The 16222-nt window shown below is 34.7% G+C and overlaps 4 protein-coding genes across 4 annotated transcripts; 2 read left to right on the top strand and 2 right to left on the bottom strand.

The window, feature by feature from the left end:
- Nucleotides 1–40: 40 nt before the first annotated feature.
- Nucleotides 41–2809, bottom strand: LOC126851681 (ubiquinone biosynthesis protein COQ4 homolog, mitochondrial). Its single transcript, XM_050595874.1, has 4 exons — nt 2661–2809; nt 714–1051; nt 405–628; nt 41–313 (listed from the first exon to the last, which is right to left on the bottom strand). Exons 1-4 carry the CDS (start codon nt 2689–2691, stop codon nt 163–165), a joined length of 744 nt encoding a protein of 247 aa, XP_050451831.1. The 5' UTR covers nt 2692–2809; the 3' UTR covers nt 41–162.
- LOC126851678 (UDP-sugar transporter UST74c) lies at nt 1092–2668 on the bottom strand. The gene has a single exon (XM_050595871.1). The coding sequence runs from the start codon at nt 2557–2559 to the stop codon at nt 1579–1581; it is 981 nt and encodes a 326-aa protein (XP_050451828.1). The 5' UTR covers nt 2560–2668; the 3' UTR covers nt 1092–1578.
- Nucleotides 2810–3336: 527 nt separating the features above from the next.
- LOC126851676 (uncharacterized) lies at nt 3337–10290 on the top strand. Its single transcript, XM_050595869.1, has 7 exons — nt 3337–3702; nt 4499–4756; nt 4831–5068; nt 5304–5584; nt 5680–6173; nt 7739–7981; nt 8249–10290. Coding segments are annotated over exons 1-7 (1848 nt in total). The 5' UTR covers nt 3337–3700; the 3' UTR covers nt 8581–10290.
- Nucleotides 10291–10779: 489 nt separating this feature from the next.
- LOC126851543 (uncharacterized) lies at nt 10780–16179 on the top strand. The gene is made up of 8 exons (XM_050595629.1): nt 10780–10875; nt 11043–11158; nt 11362–12566; nt 12847–12906; nt 14864–15094; nt 15238–15414; nt 15535–15703; nt 15849–16179. Coding segments are annotated over exons 2-7 (1824 nt in total). The 5' UTR covers nt 10780–10875; nt 11043–11156; the 3' UTR covers nt 15684–15703; nt 15849–16179.
- Nucleotides 16180–16222: the final 43 nt, after the last annotated feature.

The following is a 16222-nucleotide window of genomic DNA, read 5'->3' on the forward strand; positions in this document are numbered from 1 at the left end:
AAAAATTGAAAGGTTTGGTGAATTAAACTTTAAAGAGACGAACGTTTGCCACAACTTTATTTTTCGTTTTATCTCAAATAATTAAATGATGATTGACAATTTATTTACATTATCCACAATTACTACAATACTATAATTTCATCCCTCGATTAACTATTTTTATTATACGAGACGTGTGATATTCATCTCTCTGTGAAAATCTTCAAGAGTCTGTTCCCAACGCTCTTCGTAATATATCCCTAACAAGAGCTTTGCGTTCAATCCTGTATTTATAGACCATGGAAGGTGATAATCTAAGTACAATTGTCTTTGTCTGAAATGTTATATGATATATAAAATGATGACGCGTTACTCAGCGATAATTATAAGTCATCATACAGAGTGTTTTTGAAGCATTAATTTACCTAAAACGTAGCCGACTAGCTCCGAATATCGCACCAGTTATACACATCGGCAGGTGCGTCTGTAGAGCCTCTACCCATTTAACTGATACCTCCCCTAACATCGTCGTAGGCATTAAAAGCATAGCGTGAAAGATATCGTGTACCTCTCGATACCGTTGCATCACATAAGCCAGTTCAGTATCATCGACGAATTGCACCATTGTTCTGTCGTCGGGCGATACATTCTACAATGCATACATCACAGTCGCCCGTTGAGAAAAGAACCGTTATACCGTTTTTTTTTTCCATACGATAAAATTTATATCTTACGTTATCGTCCAAAAAATCGCGATACGTTCTGCCTACGGTTCCTGGTGGCAGATCTCTAAGATAAGAGAGATCGACAGTGGACGTGTTTATGCGTGGCTTTTGCGCGAGTATACGTTGACCCTCAGCCGTACTCTTCATTTGTCGGTGACAATGCTCGAGGGCATTTGTACCGGTAGTTTCCCCGAGACACGCTATCATGTCTCCTCGAAACGGATTCGCCAACGATATTGCCGCCGAGCCTGCCGTGAGAAGTACACGCTGCAGAGGGGATAGGGATACATGATGCTTGGCATAATCCTCCAGAAATGTCTCGCGTGCCGAGGCGGTCGCGAAACGGCCTGAAACCGAGTGAGGAGAAAGTGAAGTTTGATGGTATGCTCTAGTTAATAGGTAAAATTTATTTCCATTAGAATAATGTTATATGTACAGATTATACAGATTACAACTAACTTTATGGCGATGCTATACCTCAATTGACCTGAACATTTTCCTAATGTTAGCGTAATACTTATCTGGTAACAATACTTTTTTACTTTGGTACATATTACAGTCAGGTGATTAGCGATTTCACGTATATACACGATATTTCATGTCGCTCCGTAACTTTACCCAAAGTTAAAAAGCGCTTTGTGACATACATAACACACACATACAAGGAACAGAGATATTTATAAAATTATGGCTAATAATATATTGGTCATCATCTTGATCTTTGCTTAGAATGAAGAAATGCATATATTACTCATTTTTCTTGTATCTAAATAAAGATCACCAGCTGTGTTACATGCTTCTTGAAGATAATAATAATTTCTTTATATTATACAAAAAGATACATGTTAAGTATGTACAATATGAATATTTACAATCATACAGCTTGTATTTTACTAGTCTGAGATTCAGTCAACAAAGTATATTTTGGCTGCAGAGTTTCTCTCTTACGAAATGTTACCCAAGTATATACTAAACTACCTATCACACTTAAATTCAAACCTACAAAATTGAGCCATGAAAATATATAATCTCCACCAATGACCATACCGAGATATGTCACACATATATTCTTCAAGCATCCAATTATAGTAGTGGTCAATGCAGAGTTGTACAGTGTACAGAGGAGCATGCTATACAACAATACAAAGCCCATTATGCATGATAATATAAATTGCAAAATAAATAACAGATTCGACCAATCGGGAAATTCTAATGCTAAGGTTATATCACCCATCCACCAGGCCAACAGGATCGTTGGACCCAACATGAACAGAGAATTATAGTACATCAGTCCATATTTTCCTAATTCCTTAGAGTCTAACTTTTTCTTCATGTAAACACCATTAGCGGCAGTAAAAAGATCGTTTAACAAGATAAAGATATAGCCTTCAAGATTGAAAGCAAGATCATTCAGCGCAGCCACCACTGCACCCAGAATCATGGTGTAAACGCTCAATTGCACAGACATGCGTGCTTTAATGCCGAGGATATAGTATTCGGCGATCATCGTCATGAGGATACTGAATCTCCTCAGGGCGGTAAACATCGGTAAGCTCAGCTGTTTCGTGCCACCTAATCCGAATATCATGTTGCCGATGTATATCAACGGTAACGGCCACATCTTGGTAAATGTCGTCACCTCCAAATTAGGATACTCGACGTAACGTAGTTTCTTGGCGACGAACAACACCAATATCGTCGCCAGCATTTGGCCGATTCCCAAGACTTGGAAGGACGGGAAGGCAAACGACGTGAGCACGGTTTTGTTGACGACCGTTATCATAAACGACGACAGTCCGTAAAAAAATGCCGACATAAGACGCACGAACATCGCATTTTGCTCGTGCTCCGTCATTGTCAAGTCCTTGCTCTGGTTCGATCTGTTCCACGCGATTTCTTTTTACTCAAGAATATCGTAACTTCAATAAATAATGATGCATACGTGGAAGAACCTACACTTAGATAACCTTATCATTCTTCCGTTCATAGCGTCAGCCGAAGATTAACGGGCTCGCAAGCTCGCATCGGATCAAGCTCGAGAAGCAGCGGTTTCCGACCGCGTGTAACAAATCGTCAAGTTTTAAGCAGGATGCAACTAGGCATGCTTATTGCGGACTTTGCCCTGCAATCAGACGATCAAGTAATAGACAAAGATAGAAAATAAATAAAGAGCAACTTAAGAATATATACATATATGTGTGTGTATGCATGCGCGAATAATTTGATAGCAATAAATATAATGATAGGTTTCATGACGTATTCAATATTTGGATCCGGTATAATTTCGCTAAATTGAGAATTAAATCTGCGACATAAGTAAAAAAATTCTTTTTTTTTTTACATACACGTACCAGCGAAATTGAAGTATCCTGCTGCCGTCCTATGTATATACATATATATTTTATATGAATATGAAAGAAAAATGAGCGTTTCAAAAACATTCTCATTTAATTTTTAAATTTCACTGTCATTTTTTTTATTCCGATTAAATCTGATAACACTATCAGATTTACCGGCTCGAACAGATGCTGCGACGCTACTAGCGTCATCTTTTGCGCGCTACGATTTGACAGCGAACCGGCGAATCAACACACTCGTGGCTCGCGTATCATCGTAAGTCGTCGCGAATCATCGCGAATATGGATTTCAACCGGAAATAGGTGGGCAGGAAACGCGTGTCCGCGTATCACTCCGCCGTGGTTGCCATGGAAACGGTTTACACGGAACTACTTGCGGAAGTTCTGTTAATTTCGATCCGTCGATTTACCGGCGACGGCGGGCAAACGTTTTCGAATTTCCGAGTGTAACATCGACCAGTTTTTAATTCGGTCGAATTATCGAATCATCCATTCGTTGCTGAGAATCCAATTTTACGAGCGATTTGAGATCCGCCGTAGATATAGACTTGTAAGCCATTCATTGGTTCTCGTGGAACCGTCCGCAACGGTAGGATCGTCCGTTACCCGCAACCCTCAGGAAGATATTCGCTTTTTTCGATGTAAGTACGCAATGACAATATCGCGCGCGATGCGAAATGATCGCTCTCGACAATCAGTCATCTTCTAAGACATATGGGATGTTTATGAAATTCTTCGTAGAAGAATACATATCGCTGTACAAGAAACTTCTTGTCACGAATGTTAATCGATAACGGAAGCTGTGTGAAATATTGACCGCTCGGAAATTGATATTTTTTTTTTTGCTTGTCTGACCGCGACAAATAGTCAAATTACTCTCAATGAACTTTTACCGTGCGATAATTCGCTCGCAAAATCGCACGCTTGAGTTTATATCTATTGAGAGATCAATGATTATCACTGAAAGTATAAAATGGACTATTCTTTCTAATAAAAAAAAAAAGAATTAAAATTGCATTGCTCTCTATGACAATGAATCATTCTATAAAATGATCCGCTAGCAGAGCTAGAGAGAGAGAGAGTAAGAAATATGTACTTTTTAAATCTTTTTTTTTTAATTTTATAAGAATCAATTGATTTACTTTTCAATAAAGTGTATATAATAGAGTAATTTTTATGCCACATTTTTTAATATATAATGTATAATTTTTTATAATTTTTATAAATTTTTTATAATTTTTAATAATATAATTAATTGTATATTGTCTAAGCTATAAAGGAGAATTTTTGAAATTTTTGTTAACTTTATTCAAATTTAGTTAAAAAAGCCTATGATTTATTGTGTGTGTGAACAGATTTTATTATTTACATATAATATATAGAGATTGTAATTTTATCAAAATTTATAGTTTTTTGTAAGCATACATAATTATTTAGGTTTAGTCGTGACCGAGATCAGGGTAGGGGCCGCCGTGGTGGCACTATCAGAACAGTTAGCAGAGGAGGCAGTGATAATGGACGTGGGCACATTGCTAGCAGATTTGCTACACTTGGTAGGGGAAGCTCTAGTAATATACGAGGTGGATTAAAGGGAAAGCAACCTGGTGGTGGTTTAAGGAAAGTAAACTGGGATCTTCGTACTTTGGAACCACTACGTAAAGATTTTTATATAGAACATCCTGCAGTCAGAAATAGGTATTTTAATTTTAAATAATTAATGTAATAAAAACAACAAAATGTTTGCATATTGAATTTAATTTTGAATTTAGATCTAATGAAGAAGTAAGTCAATTTCGCGAGAATGCAGAAATAACTGTAAAGGGCGAGAATGTTCCTAATCCTATACAATATTTTGAAGAGGGAAATTTTCCGCCCTATGTAATGGAGGGTATTCGTAGACAAGGATATTCACAGCCTACTCCAATTCAAGCACAAGGATGGCCTATTGCTCTTAGTGGTAGAGATCTTGTTGCAATTGCTCAAACTGGTTCCGGAAAGACACTTGGAGTGAGTAGAATTAGAAATATATGTATATACATTTTAACAATTTGAAATTTGAATGCTTCTTAACAAATGAAAACAATTTTATTATATTATCTTATATTTATTATTCATTTGATAGTAAATATCTTATCTTCAAAGCAAATAGCTTTATAATATAGCTTTTATATAATTTGAATAAATAAATATAATATAATATATGTGTGTATATATATCAGAATATTTTTAATTTCTTTTTCAGTACATTTTACCTGCAATTGTGCATATCATACATCAACCACGCTTAAGTAATGGAGATGGTCCAATTGTCTTGGTCTTAGCTCCAACTAGAGAATTAGCTCAACAAATTCAAGAAGTAGCTAATTGCTTTGGAGAAACTGCAGCTGTAAGAAACACATGTATCTTTGGTGGAGCACCAAAAGGACCGCAAGCACATGATTTGGAAAGAGGCATTGAAATATGCATTGCTACTCCAGGTAGACTTATAGATTTCTTAGAAAGAGGAACTACAAATTTACGTAGGTATGTATAATTATAAATTTCGATGTTTTATATCCTGATAAAACTAATTATAAAAAATTTTGAATTATTTAAATATTTTATTGTATTTGTGTCAGATGTACATATCTAGTACTTGATGAAGCAGATCGTATGCTAGACATGGGATTTGAACCACAAATACGAAAAATAATTGAGCAGATACGTCCCGACAGACAAGTTTTAATGTGGTCAGCGACATGGCCTAAAGAAGTTCGCGCCCTCGCCGAGGATTTTCTAACGGACTATGTTCATCTCAATATCGGCTCTCTGACTCTATCGGCCAATCACAATATAACTCAGATCATTGATGTTTGTCACGAGTACGAGAAAGACTCGAAATTATATAGATTACTTCAAGAGATCGGTACTGAAAAAGAGAATAAAACCATTATATTTGTGGAAACTAAACGTAAAGTGGATGATATCACGAGAAATATTAGACGCGATGGGTGGCAAGCCGTGAGTATTCACGGTGATAAAAATCAGCAGGAAAGAGACCACGTATTACAAGAATTCCGCAGTGGAAGAGCACCAATTTTAGTTGCGACCGATGTAGCTGCTAGAGGTTTAGGTAAGTAAAACTTTATTTATTCAGCTATGCTTTGGTGTAGGTTACACTAGAAAAATTACGGTTAAACTGGGTATTGGCAACACTTATTGGATTAGCCAGTGATGCGTTATTAGAGTAAGGCCAGCCGACAGCTGTGTGTATGTAGCAGTGTGTGATGCATTGGAACTTTTTACTGATCTCGATTTTATCATAGAACCATATCAAGTTTACAACATTTTTATATGGTTTATGTAACTTTTTATTCTGCTATTATATGTATATTAAGCTTAAATCTTTTCTTTCTTACTAAATTATTTTCTTTTTGTTGTTTTTATAAATATCTTTTTATTTTTTAATATTGTAATCTGATTATTTTTTAGTAAACTTCTTATTATACAAAAATTAAGAAACATTTTTTCTATATTCATATTTTTACGATAGCTAAACTACTCGTGATTTTTTTTATTGATACATATGATCAACTTCAATGTTGAAAGAGTTTTATTAATTTTGATAATAATGTATATAAGAACAGGGTTCTAAAAAAATGCACACAAGCTACCGCTAAGTCTGTCTGCTTTTCTTTTTCAGAGGCACAGAGTACCCTAACTCAACGCGGTGTACTGCCAGTATTGGGCAGACACAGTGATTATTTTATTTTCCTTTGCTTATGTCTTATCACAATTTCCAAGGATAGATTCATATATTTAACTTCCGTTTTTATTTTCTCATTATTACAGAATAATGAAATAAACTTTATAATAACATTCAATACATATATTACATGACATTCAATACACATTAAGTGAAATATGAAAGCTGGATCACAAAAATGTGTATTATGTTTAAATATTATTACTTGTGATTTTAAAGAGCCAAATGCTTTCTTTTAAAAGCACATATAAAATCATTTTAAGTATATAATCATGGTAGCTCGTAATAACTCGAAATGTGCAATTACTGAATTTTTTATCAAGTGCCTCTAACTTTAAAGAATAGTTATACAATGCCTATCAAAACTAATGCACTCAGGCTTAAACCCTAAATTGCTGCCTCTATCCCAAACCAGACACAACCGCTGTGTCTGTCTAATCTCTAGGCCGCCAGTATTTTACCATAAGAAAGCAACCAGAATTGCCCCATACTTTAAAAACAAACGGGGTCGGTTCTTGCTGATTTCACGTCGGAATGTCCAAGCGCAAGGTGGGTGCTTAAATTTGTTTTATTAATTAAATTCTTATGCAAAAATGACTATCTAATATATTATCAAAATAATATTATACTTTTTATATCTCAATATATAGTTTAATTATTTCATATGCAAAAGTATATTTTCTCCATTTTTTTTTCACTTTCAAACAATTTTGTAATATGTATTCAGATGTGTATGAATACCACAAGCATTGATAAATTTTTATTCTCAAATGTACTATTAAACAAAGAATATGTGAATTTATTCCCTAATCTATAAAAAATTAAAATACATTTTTTATCTGAAAAGGATACATATATATTTATAAAAAAATTTATAAAATCATTATTCATCAATATCAACAATTCTGAAATTTTTCGTGACATTTTCACAGACGTGGATGATGTGAAATACGTGATAAATTTCGATTATCCATCCTCATCGGAGGACTACATACACAGAATCGGTCGAACCGGACGTAGACGACAGACCGGAACGGCGTACGCGTTTTTCACAAGCCATAATATGAAGCATGCCGGAGACTTGATAGAAGTATTACGAGAAGCCGGACAGAATGTCAATCCACGTCTCAGTGAAATGGCGGAAATGGCTAAAGCGGGAAATTTCAGCAGCAGAGGTATCTTTCTATAATAAATACGAATTTCTCTATCCTAAGAAAAGAACAGCTATTTTACATTAATTATTATCAATTATTTTTGCTATTTGCATCTACCATGTCATGAAATTATTCATGATTTTCTATTTTTTACTTTCTCACTCATATTTACTTTTCTTCTAAGTACTTAGAATATTACAAGAATATTCTCTTACAATATGATGTTGAAGAAATTAAAAAATTAAAAGAAAAATTTTAAATTAAATTTCATATCTGCATTATTATAAGGTGCAAAACGTTTTGGCACTTCTGGTGGTAACAGTACTGAGAGGGGTAATGGTCGAAGAGGCAATAATGATAGTAGAGGAAGAGGAGGTGCTTCGACAAGAGGAAGAGGTCCCACTCGCGGCGGAAGTTCTTATCAATCTTCTTCGAGTGTGTATTCAGGATCTGATTACAATAATTATAGCAGTATGAAACAAAGTTCTTCTTTGGGTCAGCAAAGCACGGCATATGGATATAGCACGCAGAGAAGTTATGGACAGGGAAGTATGCCTCAAAATTACGGGGGCGGCGATAACTATGGAAGTGGTTATCCATACAGAGGCACAACTTATTAATCGCGTTTTTACACGATCGATAGCATGTAATAATCTTTTCAATGATGTATGAAATGTGTCATGTTTAGTTATAGTGAATTTGATTGGATATGAACAGATTAAAGCCTGTCGTCTGGCAAAGTTTTAATGAATATGAGAAATCATAGAAAACAAGGAAAATGAATTATGCAGCATAAAGAAAACATCTATATGATAGTAACTATCACACTATACTATCAAGTGAATAATAATCGATTAATGTTTGTAAGTCGGCAATTATTAATGTCGATCTATCTGTTTGATAATGTGTTTGTTACATGTAGTGTGTCCATCCATTTGCATATTTAACGCAATGAGTAAAGTTGAAGAAAGCCTTTGACACAATTTTAATGCATTCGCAACTAACTTTATAAATCAGTATTTAACAAGAATAGAAGAGAATATGAGTTCCTACATGAGATTGGAGTGCAATCACTCAAAAGTCAAAGTTTCTTCTTTCTTTGTTTAAATAATTATTTTATATTCTATTTTACATATGCAATAGATAAGAGTTTTATTTATAAATTTTATGAAACGTTACACAGAAAATTATTACAAATAATATATATATTATTGTACATATATATATATATTATATATTAATATATATATTATATTAATATATATACTAATTGTGTAATTACTTTATTTTTAGCATATTATACTTTGTTGATTGATTTTAATGAGTAATCGTTTTATTATATGCAACATATAAAGAATAAAGAGAAAGTTGTGTGAGTTGGAAATGTTTGCATCACATATAATTGTGTGCAATATTTGACCAAAGATGTTTATAAAGTAATTTAATATTGTAAAGTATGTTTAACTATTATATTTTACTATTTTTATGTTTAACTGTTACAATATTACAGTTTTGCTGTTATTATTTTTGTGTGAATAACAATAATAGTGGTTCTTAAAAGAATCTGTCTCAGAAAACGAAAATTAAAGATTATTAATCTTATTTAATTTTTACAGCTTAATAATGCTATCATTAACATTTTATTTTAGTTACTTATTTAAATTCTTGAATAAAAGTAATGTTTAATAAAGCAAGATTTTTTAGTATCGATATTAAACAATTGCCGTTGTTAAATGCCATTAAAGAATGGCTAATGTGATAAAAATTTGTCAATGAATCTGTGGAAAGAAATGCGACTGACACTATGTATATGAATATTGATTTCTTTTGTTTTAATGGAAATGTGAATGCTCTATGACTGTCTAATAATAGCAAATTTGATTGAATGATTAGTAAGCATGATAAATGCTACAAATTGTCATAAAATAATACAGATATATATGCATAGTATATAATTTAATTGAATCAAATGCATAATTTAAATTATTACATTGTTTAACAGAATATATGTTGGGTATTTTATCATGATTAAGATATATAATTGCTCTTACAAGAGACTAGATTGGGCTTTGACTAAATTAATGCACAAAAGACTTTATAATCTGTATCAGCATACATATACAATCAAATTTGCTATTTGATAATCGAATGAATAAATGATTGATTGTTTTTAATTATTTGTGATATTGGAGATTGATAACTTTTTAATAACTGTGATATTAGTACATTGTTTGACGATATTTTTCTGGAGCTTATCAAAAAAATTGATATGTCATTTGTTACATGATTCTATGTTGCAGGATTAATAAAGTTAATTCCCGCTTTCTTGAAAAATCTGCAGAATTTTCCCTTGCATTCGCATCATGAAATACATATTGTCTTTTATATACGTTTGATACTTTTGATACTCTTAACTAACTAAATTTTCATAAACTGGACTCGTTAAAGCTCGAGCGATAATGAAGAACAAATACTTTTAAATTTAATATTAATAATAATATAGGAATATACATACATAGGTTTTTTAATTAAGCACAATTTTCTACTGTTTAGCACTTAGTTTATCACTTTATAAAGCGTTGAAAATCATATTCCTTAATTTATACAATAGAACCCCTGTTTTTTGGATCTTTCTCTATTTTGAAACTTGTGTAAACTGAAATTCTGTGAATGGTCACGTGATAATGCGAGTGACAAAAGCAGAAGTGAAAGACCTGCGCCGACAACGATATTTTTATTCTGCGCATGTTAAAATGAGAGGATTGCAGATTTTAGAAGAGAGGGGATTCTACTATATATATCTCGATACCTCTAATTTTCAGACCGTTGCACGCACATATAATCCGCTTCTAGTTTTCTGTTTCCATTTCATTATTCACCAGGGAACTTGAGACAGTAATTGACTATCCAATTAGGTAATGTAAAAAAAAATGTTTATCACGCAAAATACTATTTTTTTTCTCCACGAATTGCACTTATAAACTATAATTGCAATTCGCGGAGGGATTATTTCTCGTCAAGCGCCATGATGCATGACGCTGTGACGTCGACATCCTGTTCATACCGTTCTTGCTCTCTTCAGTCAAGGGCCTCCGTACGAAGTAGATCAATCATCAGCTTGGGCCACATTTCAGACTGTTCTTAGTAAAACATTAAGGAATCTGTACGGAATATAGCGGCATATTTTCCCACTACAATGTAAGTTTTAATCGCAAAATCGATGCGAGAGTGTCATTTCTCATTTTTGTTCGATTATTTGGTTTTTCATAACATGTGCTCGATTAATTTTGTACGCCATTTTGCAAATAGCGAATTCTCGTTGCTTTTTCGCGATCATAAACGATTGAGGAAATTATAATTCACGTTTATTAAAAGTAATATTGTTTTAATTTGTTTAAAAGGGCATACGGTGAGCGTGAGCGTTCCGATAGGCGAGGTGGTGCACGAGGTGGTGGAGGTCGATTTGGTGGACGCGATAGTGGCGGAGGAGGCAGTAGATTCAGTAGCGGTGGTAATCGAGATAGCAATTTCGGAAATAACAGTTTTAAGAATCGACAGCCCGGAGAGCGTTTACGTAAACCGAGATGGGATATGAACACCTTGCCACAGTTTAGAAAGGATTTTTATCAACCGCATCCCAACGTAGTAGGACGAAATGTTCATACCGTCGAGTCTTACCGTTCCGGTAAAGAGATCACTGTAAAGGGAGCCAACGTTCCGTGTCCCAATATTTATTTCGAGGAAGGTGGTTTCCCGGACTATGTTCTCAACGAGATTCGACGACAGGGATTCGGCGAACCGACCGCTATTCAGGCGCAAGGTTGGCCCATTGCTCTATCGGGTCGCGATATGGTCGGTATAGCGCAAACTGGTTCGGGAAAAACCCTAGCGTATATTTTGCCGGCGATCGTGCATATAAATAATCAGCCTAGACTGAGCAGAAATGATGGTCCAATTGCCCTAATCTTAGCACCGACCCGAGAATTAGCGCAGCAGATTCAACAAGTAGCGTCAGACTTTGGCACATCTTCGCAAGTGCGAAACACGTGCATCTTTGGTGGCGCTCCGAAAGGCCCACAGGCACGCGATCTAGAACGTGGTGTAGAAATTTGCATCGCCACGCCAGGTCGTCTTATAGATTTTTTAGAACGAGGTACCACGAATCTGCGTAGATGTACTTATCTAGTGCTTGATGAGGCTGATAGGATGCTAGATATGGGTTTTGAACCACAAATTAGAAAAATTGTAGAACAAATACGTCCCGATCGTCAGACTCTCATGTGGTCGGCGACGTGGCCGAAGGAAGTGCGTAATCTCGCGGAAGAGTTTTTAACAGACTACATACAGATCAATATTGGCTCTCTACAATTGGCTGCAAATCATAATATTTTGCAAATCGTGGATGTGTGCGAGGAATATGAGAAGGAGAGTAAACTTATGAAACTTTTGGAAGAGATTTCAAATGAACCGGAAAATAAGACTATAATATTTGTGGAAACTAAAAGGAAAGTGGATGATATAACAAGGGCTATTAATAGATATGGATGGCAAGCAATAGGCATTCATGGAGACAAAAGCCAACAAGAAAGAGATTATGTACTAAATCGTAAGTGCTATTATCATTCAGGTTTATTACATAAAAAGCAAACAATGTTTTTAGTTGTAAATATTTTAAATTTTATTTTAAATTTATTTCTGTCATTAATGAACTTTAATGAAAAATTATACAAAAAGAATTTTTTTTTTTTTTTAATTATATAATGCATTTGATATTTTCCTTGAAAGAAAAAAGAAAAATATGGTTGTCTCTTTTATTTGCTTTATGTTAAATTACATTGCTTTTAAAAGCTATAATGTGATTTGTAATATAAGAGATATTGTTTTAGAGTTCCGGAATAGCAGATCTGCCATCCTAGTGGCTACAGATGTGGCAGCGAGAGGTTTAGGTAAGAATTTGCAGATATATAATGTAAGGGTATGATGTAAGGGTCAGGCTGCGATGGTTATTTCACATTTGTGAAAATCGTGATATTGTATGTGGCAACGGATAACGGCATGTGCCAGACTGATTGACATTTTTTTTTTATACAAGTATGGTTGGAGATAATTCAATTACTCTTAAGGAATTTTAGGAATTAACGCTCCATTTTGATTTCATCATTGACACTTTTTTGTTTCGTTGATTTCATTAGCTAATTATTTCTTTTTGCCGACTGATTAATCGAGAATTTCGGTGAGTGCATATTCGAGCGCACCAAAGTAATTAATATTGTCTTTTCAGCAATATGAATAATGAAGGAATAAGTTTTAACTATTCTGTTAACTTTTTCTAAGTCTTGACTTCTATTATAGGTTAATATATAAGCGGATTTTGACGTTCTTTTAAAATTATTGCATATGTACGAATGATAGTACACAATAGATCTTAAATAATGCACACGCATGTATAAATAGAATATAGAAAGAAAAAGAACGTCAAAATATTTCAGCTTTAAGAGTAAGAGAGCCAGGTAAGCGGTTTGTGTAGCCAGGTTTATCTCTTCCAATTTGTACTCTCAGATCGAAACAAGTCTTGTCAGTCTGGTATTAACGTGCTGTTCTATGTGTTTTCAGAGGCACATGCGAGTCTGGAGTCTTAGAACTCTGCAGCTAGCTTTGGAAAATGTAATTGAACGGGGCGTGACTGCTGGTCGCCGCCCCCTCGCAGCCAAGCTAACGCTGTGCCTCGACCACCTTGCCACTCGAAAAACACTCTCACTCTGTACCTGCTATGGTCCAAAGTATGGAAAATGATGTCATGATGTTAGGACGTTTAGCGCGTACGCAAAAACACGGGGAAAAAAAGAACATATTATTACCGGTTACATTTGTTAGACTGCAACAATTGCATCAAGTCGCGCTCTGCATTAATTGTGATATTCTAAATAGTTATCAATATATATAGCCGTGCCTTATTCCGCAAGCATATCACAAGAATTTGATAAGCGTATATAATTCTTATAACTATGCTCTCTTTGCTAAGTTTTTTACATGTTTACATTATTTATTAATTTGGATCGTGTCGCGCGCGAAATTCTATAACTTACGACAAATAATTAAAGGCGCAATATAATGATATATGATTACTAATAGTATTACGACATTGAAGTGGAAGAGAGTCGACACAATATTGCGGTGCGTAATTCTTGATGCTTAATTATTTGATGGGAGTAGTACATGTGGGGGTTGAGTGGAGAACGCAAGATGCTCACTTGGTGTTCCAACCTCTTCACCGAAGCAATGTACAAGGACCAAATTTCGAAATAGCCAGCACAGATCCATACTTTGGTGCAGGAGAGAAGGGTGTAATGTTGCCTCTAAGAATAAAAATAGAGCTCGCTAAATACGTGAAGCGAGAATTCCATGAGAACCATCTGAGCTCTGATTCCTCTACATTTCCAAAAAAATGTATTTACATTTCCAGCTCTAGTCACAAACAGGTAATTAACATGCAGACTTGCTCTTTGTGGTCAACTTGAGTGTTATGTACGAATTGCAAATGGAACTAAAGTTATTTTATTGCATCTTTGTGGAACAGTATCATTTTTTTAAGGTAATCTTTATGTTTGTTCATTGTTGATACTTGAATATCATTTTTTAATGTCAAACATGTAGAAGGATTACGGAAGAAGACAAGAATAAGCAGGTGACGAATATTTTATTATCCTGTATATCTTGTAATAACATTTGTTTCAAGATTTGGTGCAGAAAATCAATAATCTAAGATTACAGATTCTTTAATTCCATTAGCAAAAGGCAATGTTCTGGTAAAATGCTTAAATCAATTCGCTTTATAAGTTAATTGAACCACAAAGGAACAAGCGTCTTCTGCGTGCCGCGATTTTAATTTACCGCATCTCACAGATGTCGAGGATGTCAAATTTGTGATAAACTTGGACTATCCGTCCAACTCTGAGGACTATGTGCACCGTATCGGACGTACGGGTCGCTCGCAGCGTACAGGAACCGCGTACGCCTTTTTCACACCCGGCAATGCGCACAAGGCTAGTGACTTGATCCAAGTTCTAGAAGAGGCTAAGCAAGTTGTCAATCCGAAATTGTACGAGTTAGCCAGAAATCCTGGTGTTTATAAGAGTAAGTATTACTCATTCTTTTTAAGATTTAAGATGTTTAAAAAGAGAGATCTTGAAATAATTATAAAAAGACATAAATTTTATCTCCTTTTCTCTCTTTACAATTTCTAATATTATACTAATTGAATATGAATTGATAATTAGGAGGACGATATGGTGGACGCAGTGGAGGTGGTGGTGGCGGACGAGGGTCCGGGGGGCGCGGTGGTGGCTCGCGAGGTGGTTCTCGCGGAGGTCGCGATGGAGATAGAGGAAGATTTGATCGTTCTTCTGGTGGTGGCGCAAGTGATCGTGCTAACAAATGGGCCGGAAGCAGCAGTGGTAAGTTTTAAAACAATCTTTGATCAGTGTATCGTTTGTCACTACATCCATAATTAAATTATGTATGATAATACAGATTTATAAAATATTTTATAAATGTCTGGTATTTATCTGACATAGGTGGCATGGGCGGAGCTAGCTATGGAAATAGTAAATCGTTTCCCCAAAATAATTTCGGCAGTGGAACCTCGGGCGGTAGCTCCAGCAGTTACAGCCAAAATAATAGCGGATATGGTGGAGGGAGTTATAGGCAACAAAATGGCTATTGAATCTAAATAAACGATAAAAAGTAGGTATTTATAATATAGCGAAAAAAAGAGAATGTAGAAAGCATTATTTGCAATAAGAATTATCTAAAAAAGAATTAATTGTCCTGAGAAGACAATTAGATTTGTCGTTTGCTTGTTTTTATATGCCTTTTTTGTTTGTAACAGAATGTTCCAGAGGCTCCAGGGAATAATAGCAATCGGCGATGTAAGTGTGACGTCAGCCGACAAGCCCAGAGTCACCCAGAATCGTTCCGCAAAATTTACACTCATACATTCTCATAAGCATTCATGTTCTTTTTCCTTTCCTAGTACACGTAAGATTTCCATTAGCTTATTTAATTAACATCGCAATTAGTTATACAAGTCATGTTTAGGATAGCTCTTTAATATATTTAGGTGATCAATTACATTCTGTAATTATTACCGAATGATGTAGTATTAAAACAATTCAATCAGCTTGTTGCTGTACATTCAATAAAATAGTATAAGAATGATACTGGAAAGTGTTAAAACTTGCATTACTTTTCATGTAAATGATT

Source organism: Cataglyphis hispanica, chromosome 8 (genome assembly GCF_021464435.1).
Source record: "Cataglyphis hispanica isolate Lineage 1 chromosome 8, ULB_Chis1_1.0, whole genome shotgun sequence".
Taxonomy (NCBI): Eukaryota; Metazoa; Arthropoda; class Insecta; order Hymenoptera; family Formicidae; genus Cataglyphis; species Cataglyphis hispanica.

Coding starts and splice junctions, on each gene's coding strand:
- LOC126851678 (XM_050595871.1), bottom strand. CDS start 2,559: ATGACGGAGCACGAGCAAAATGCGATGTTCGTGCGTCTTATGTCGGCA.
- LOC126851681 (XM_050595874.1), bottom strand. CDS start 2,691: ATGAACGGAAGAATGATAAGGTTATCTAAGT. Junction 1,052..2,660: donor AATGATAAGGTTATCTAAGT/GTAGGTTCTTCC, acceptor ACTCGGTTTCAG/GCCGTTTCGCGACCGCCTCG. Junction 629..713: donor GCGATTTTTTGGACGATAAC/GTAAGATATAAA, acceptor TATGCATTGTAG/AATGTATCGCCCGACGACAG.
- LOC126851676 (XM_050595869.1), top strand. Junction 4,757..4,830: donor CATCCTGCAGTCAGAAATAG/GTATTTTAATTT, acceptor TTTTGAATTTAG/ATCTAATGAAGAAGTAAGTC. Junction 5,585..5,679: donor GGAACTACAAATTTACGTAG/GTATGTATAATT, acceptor TATTTGTGTCAG/ATGTACATATCTAGTACTTG.
- LOC126851543 (XM_050595629.1), top strand. Junction 12,907..14,863: donor TGTGGCAGCGAGAGGTTTAG/GTAAGAATTTGC, acceptor CGCATCTCACAG/ATGTCGAGGATGTCAAATTT. Junction 15,415..15,534: donor ATGGGCCGGAAGCAGCAGTG/GTAAGTTTTAAA, acceptor TATCTGACATAG/GTGGCATGGGCGGAGCTAGC.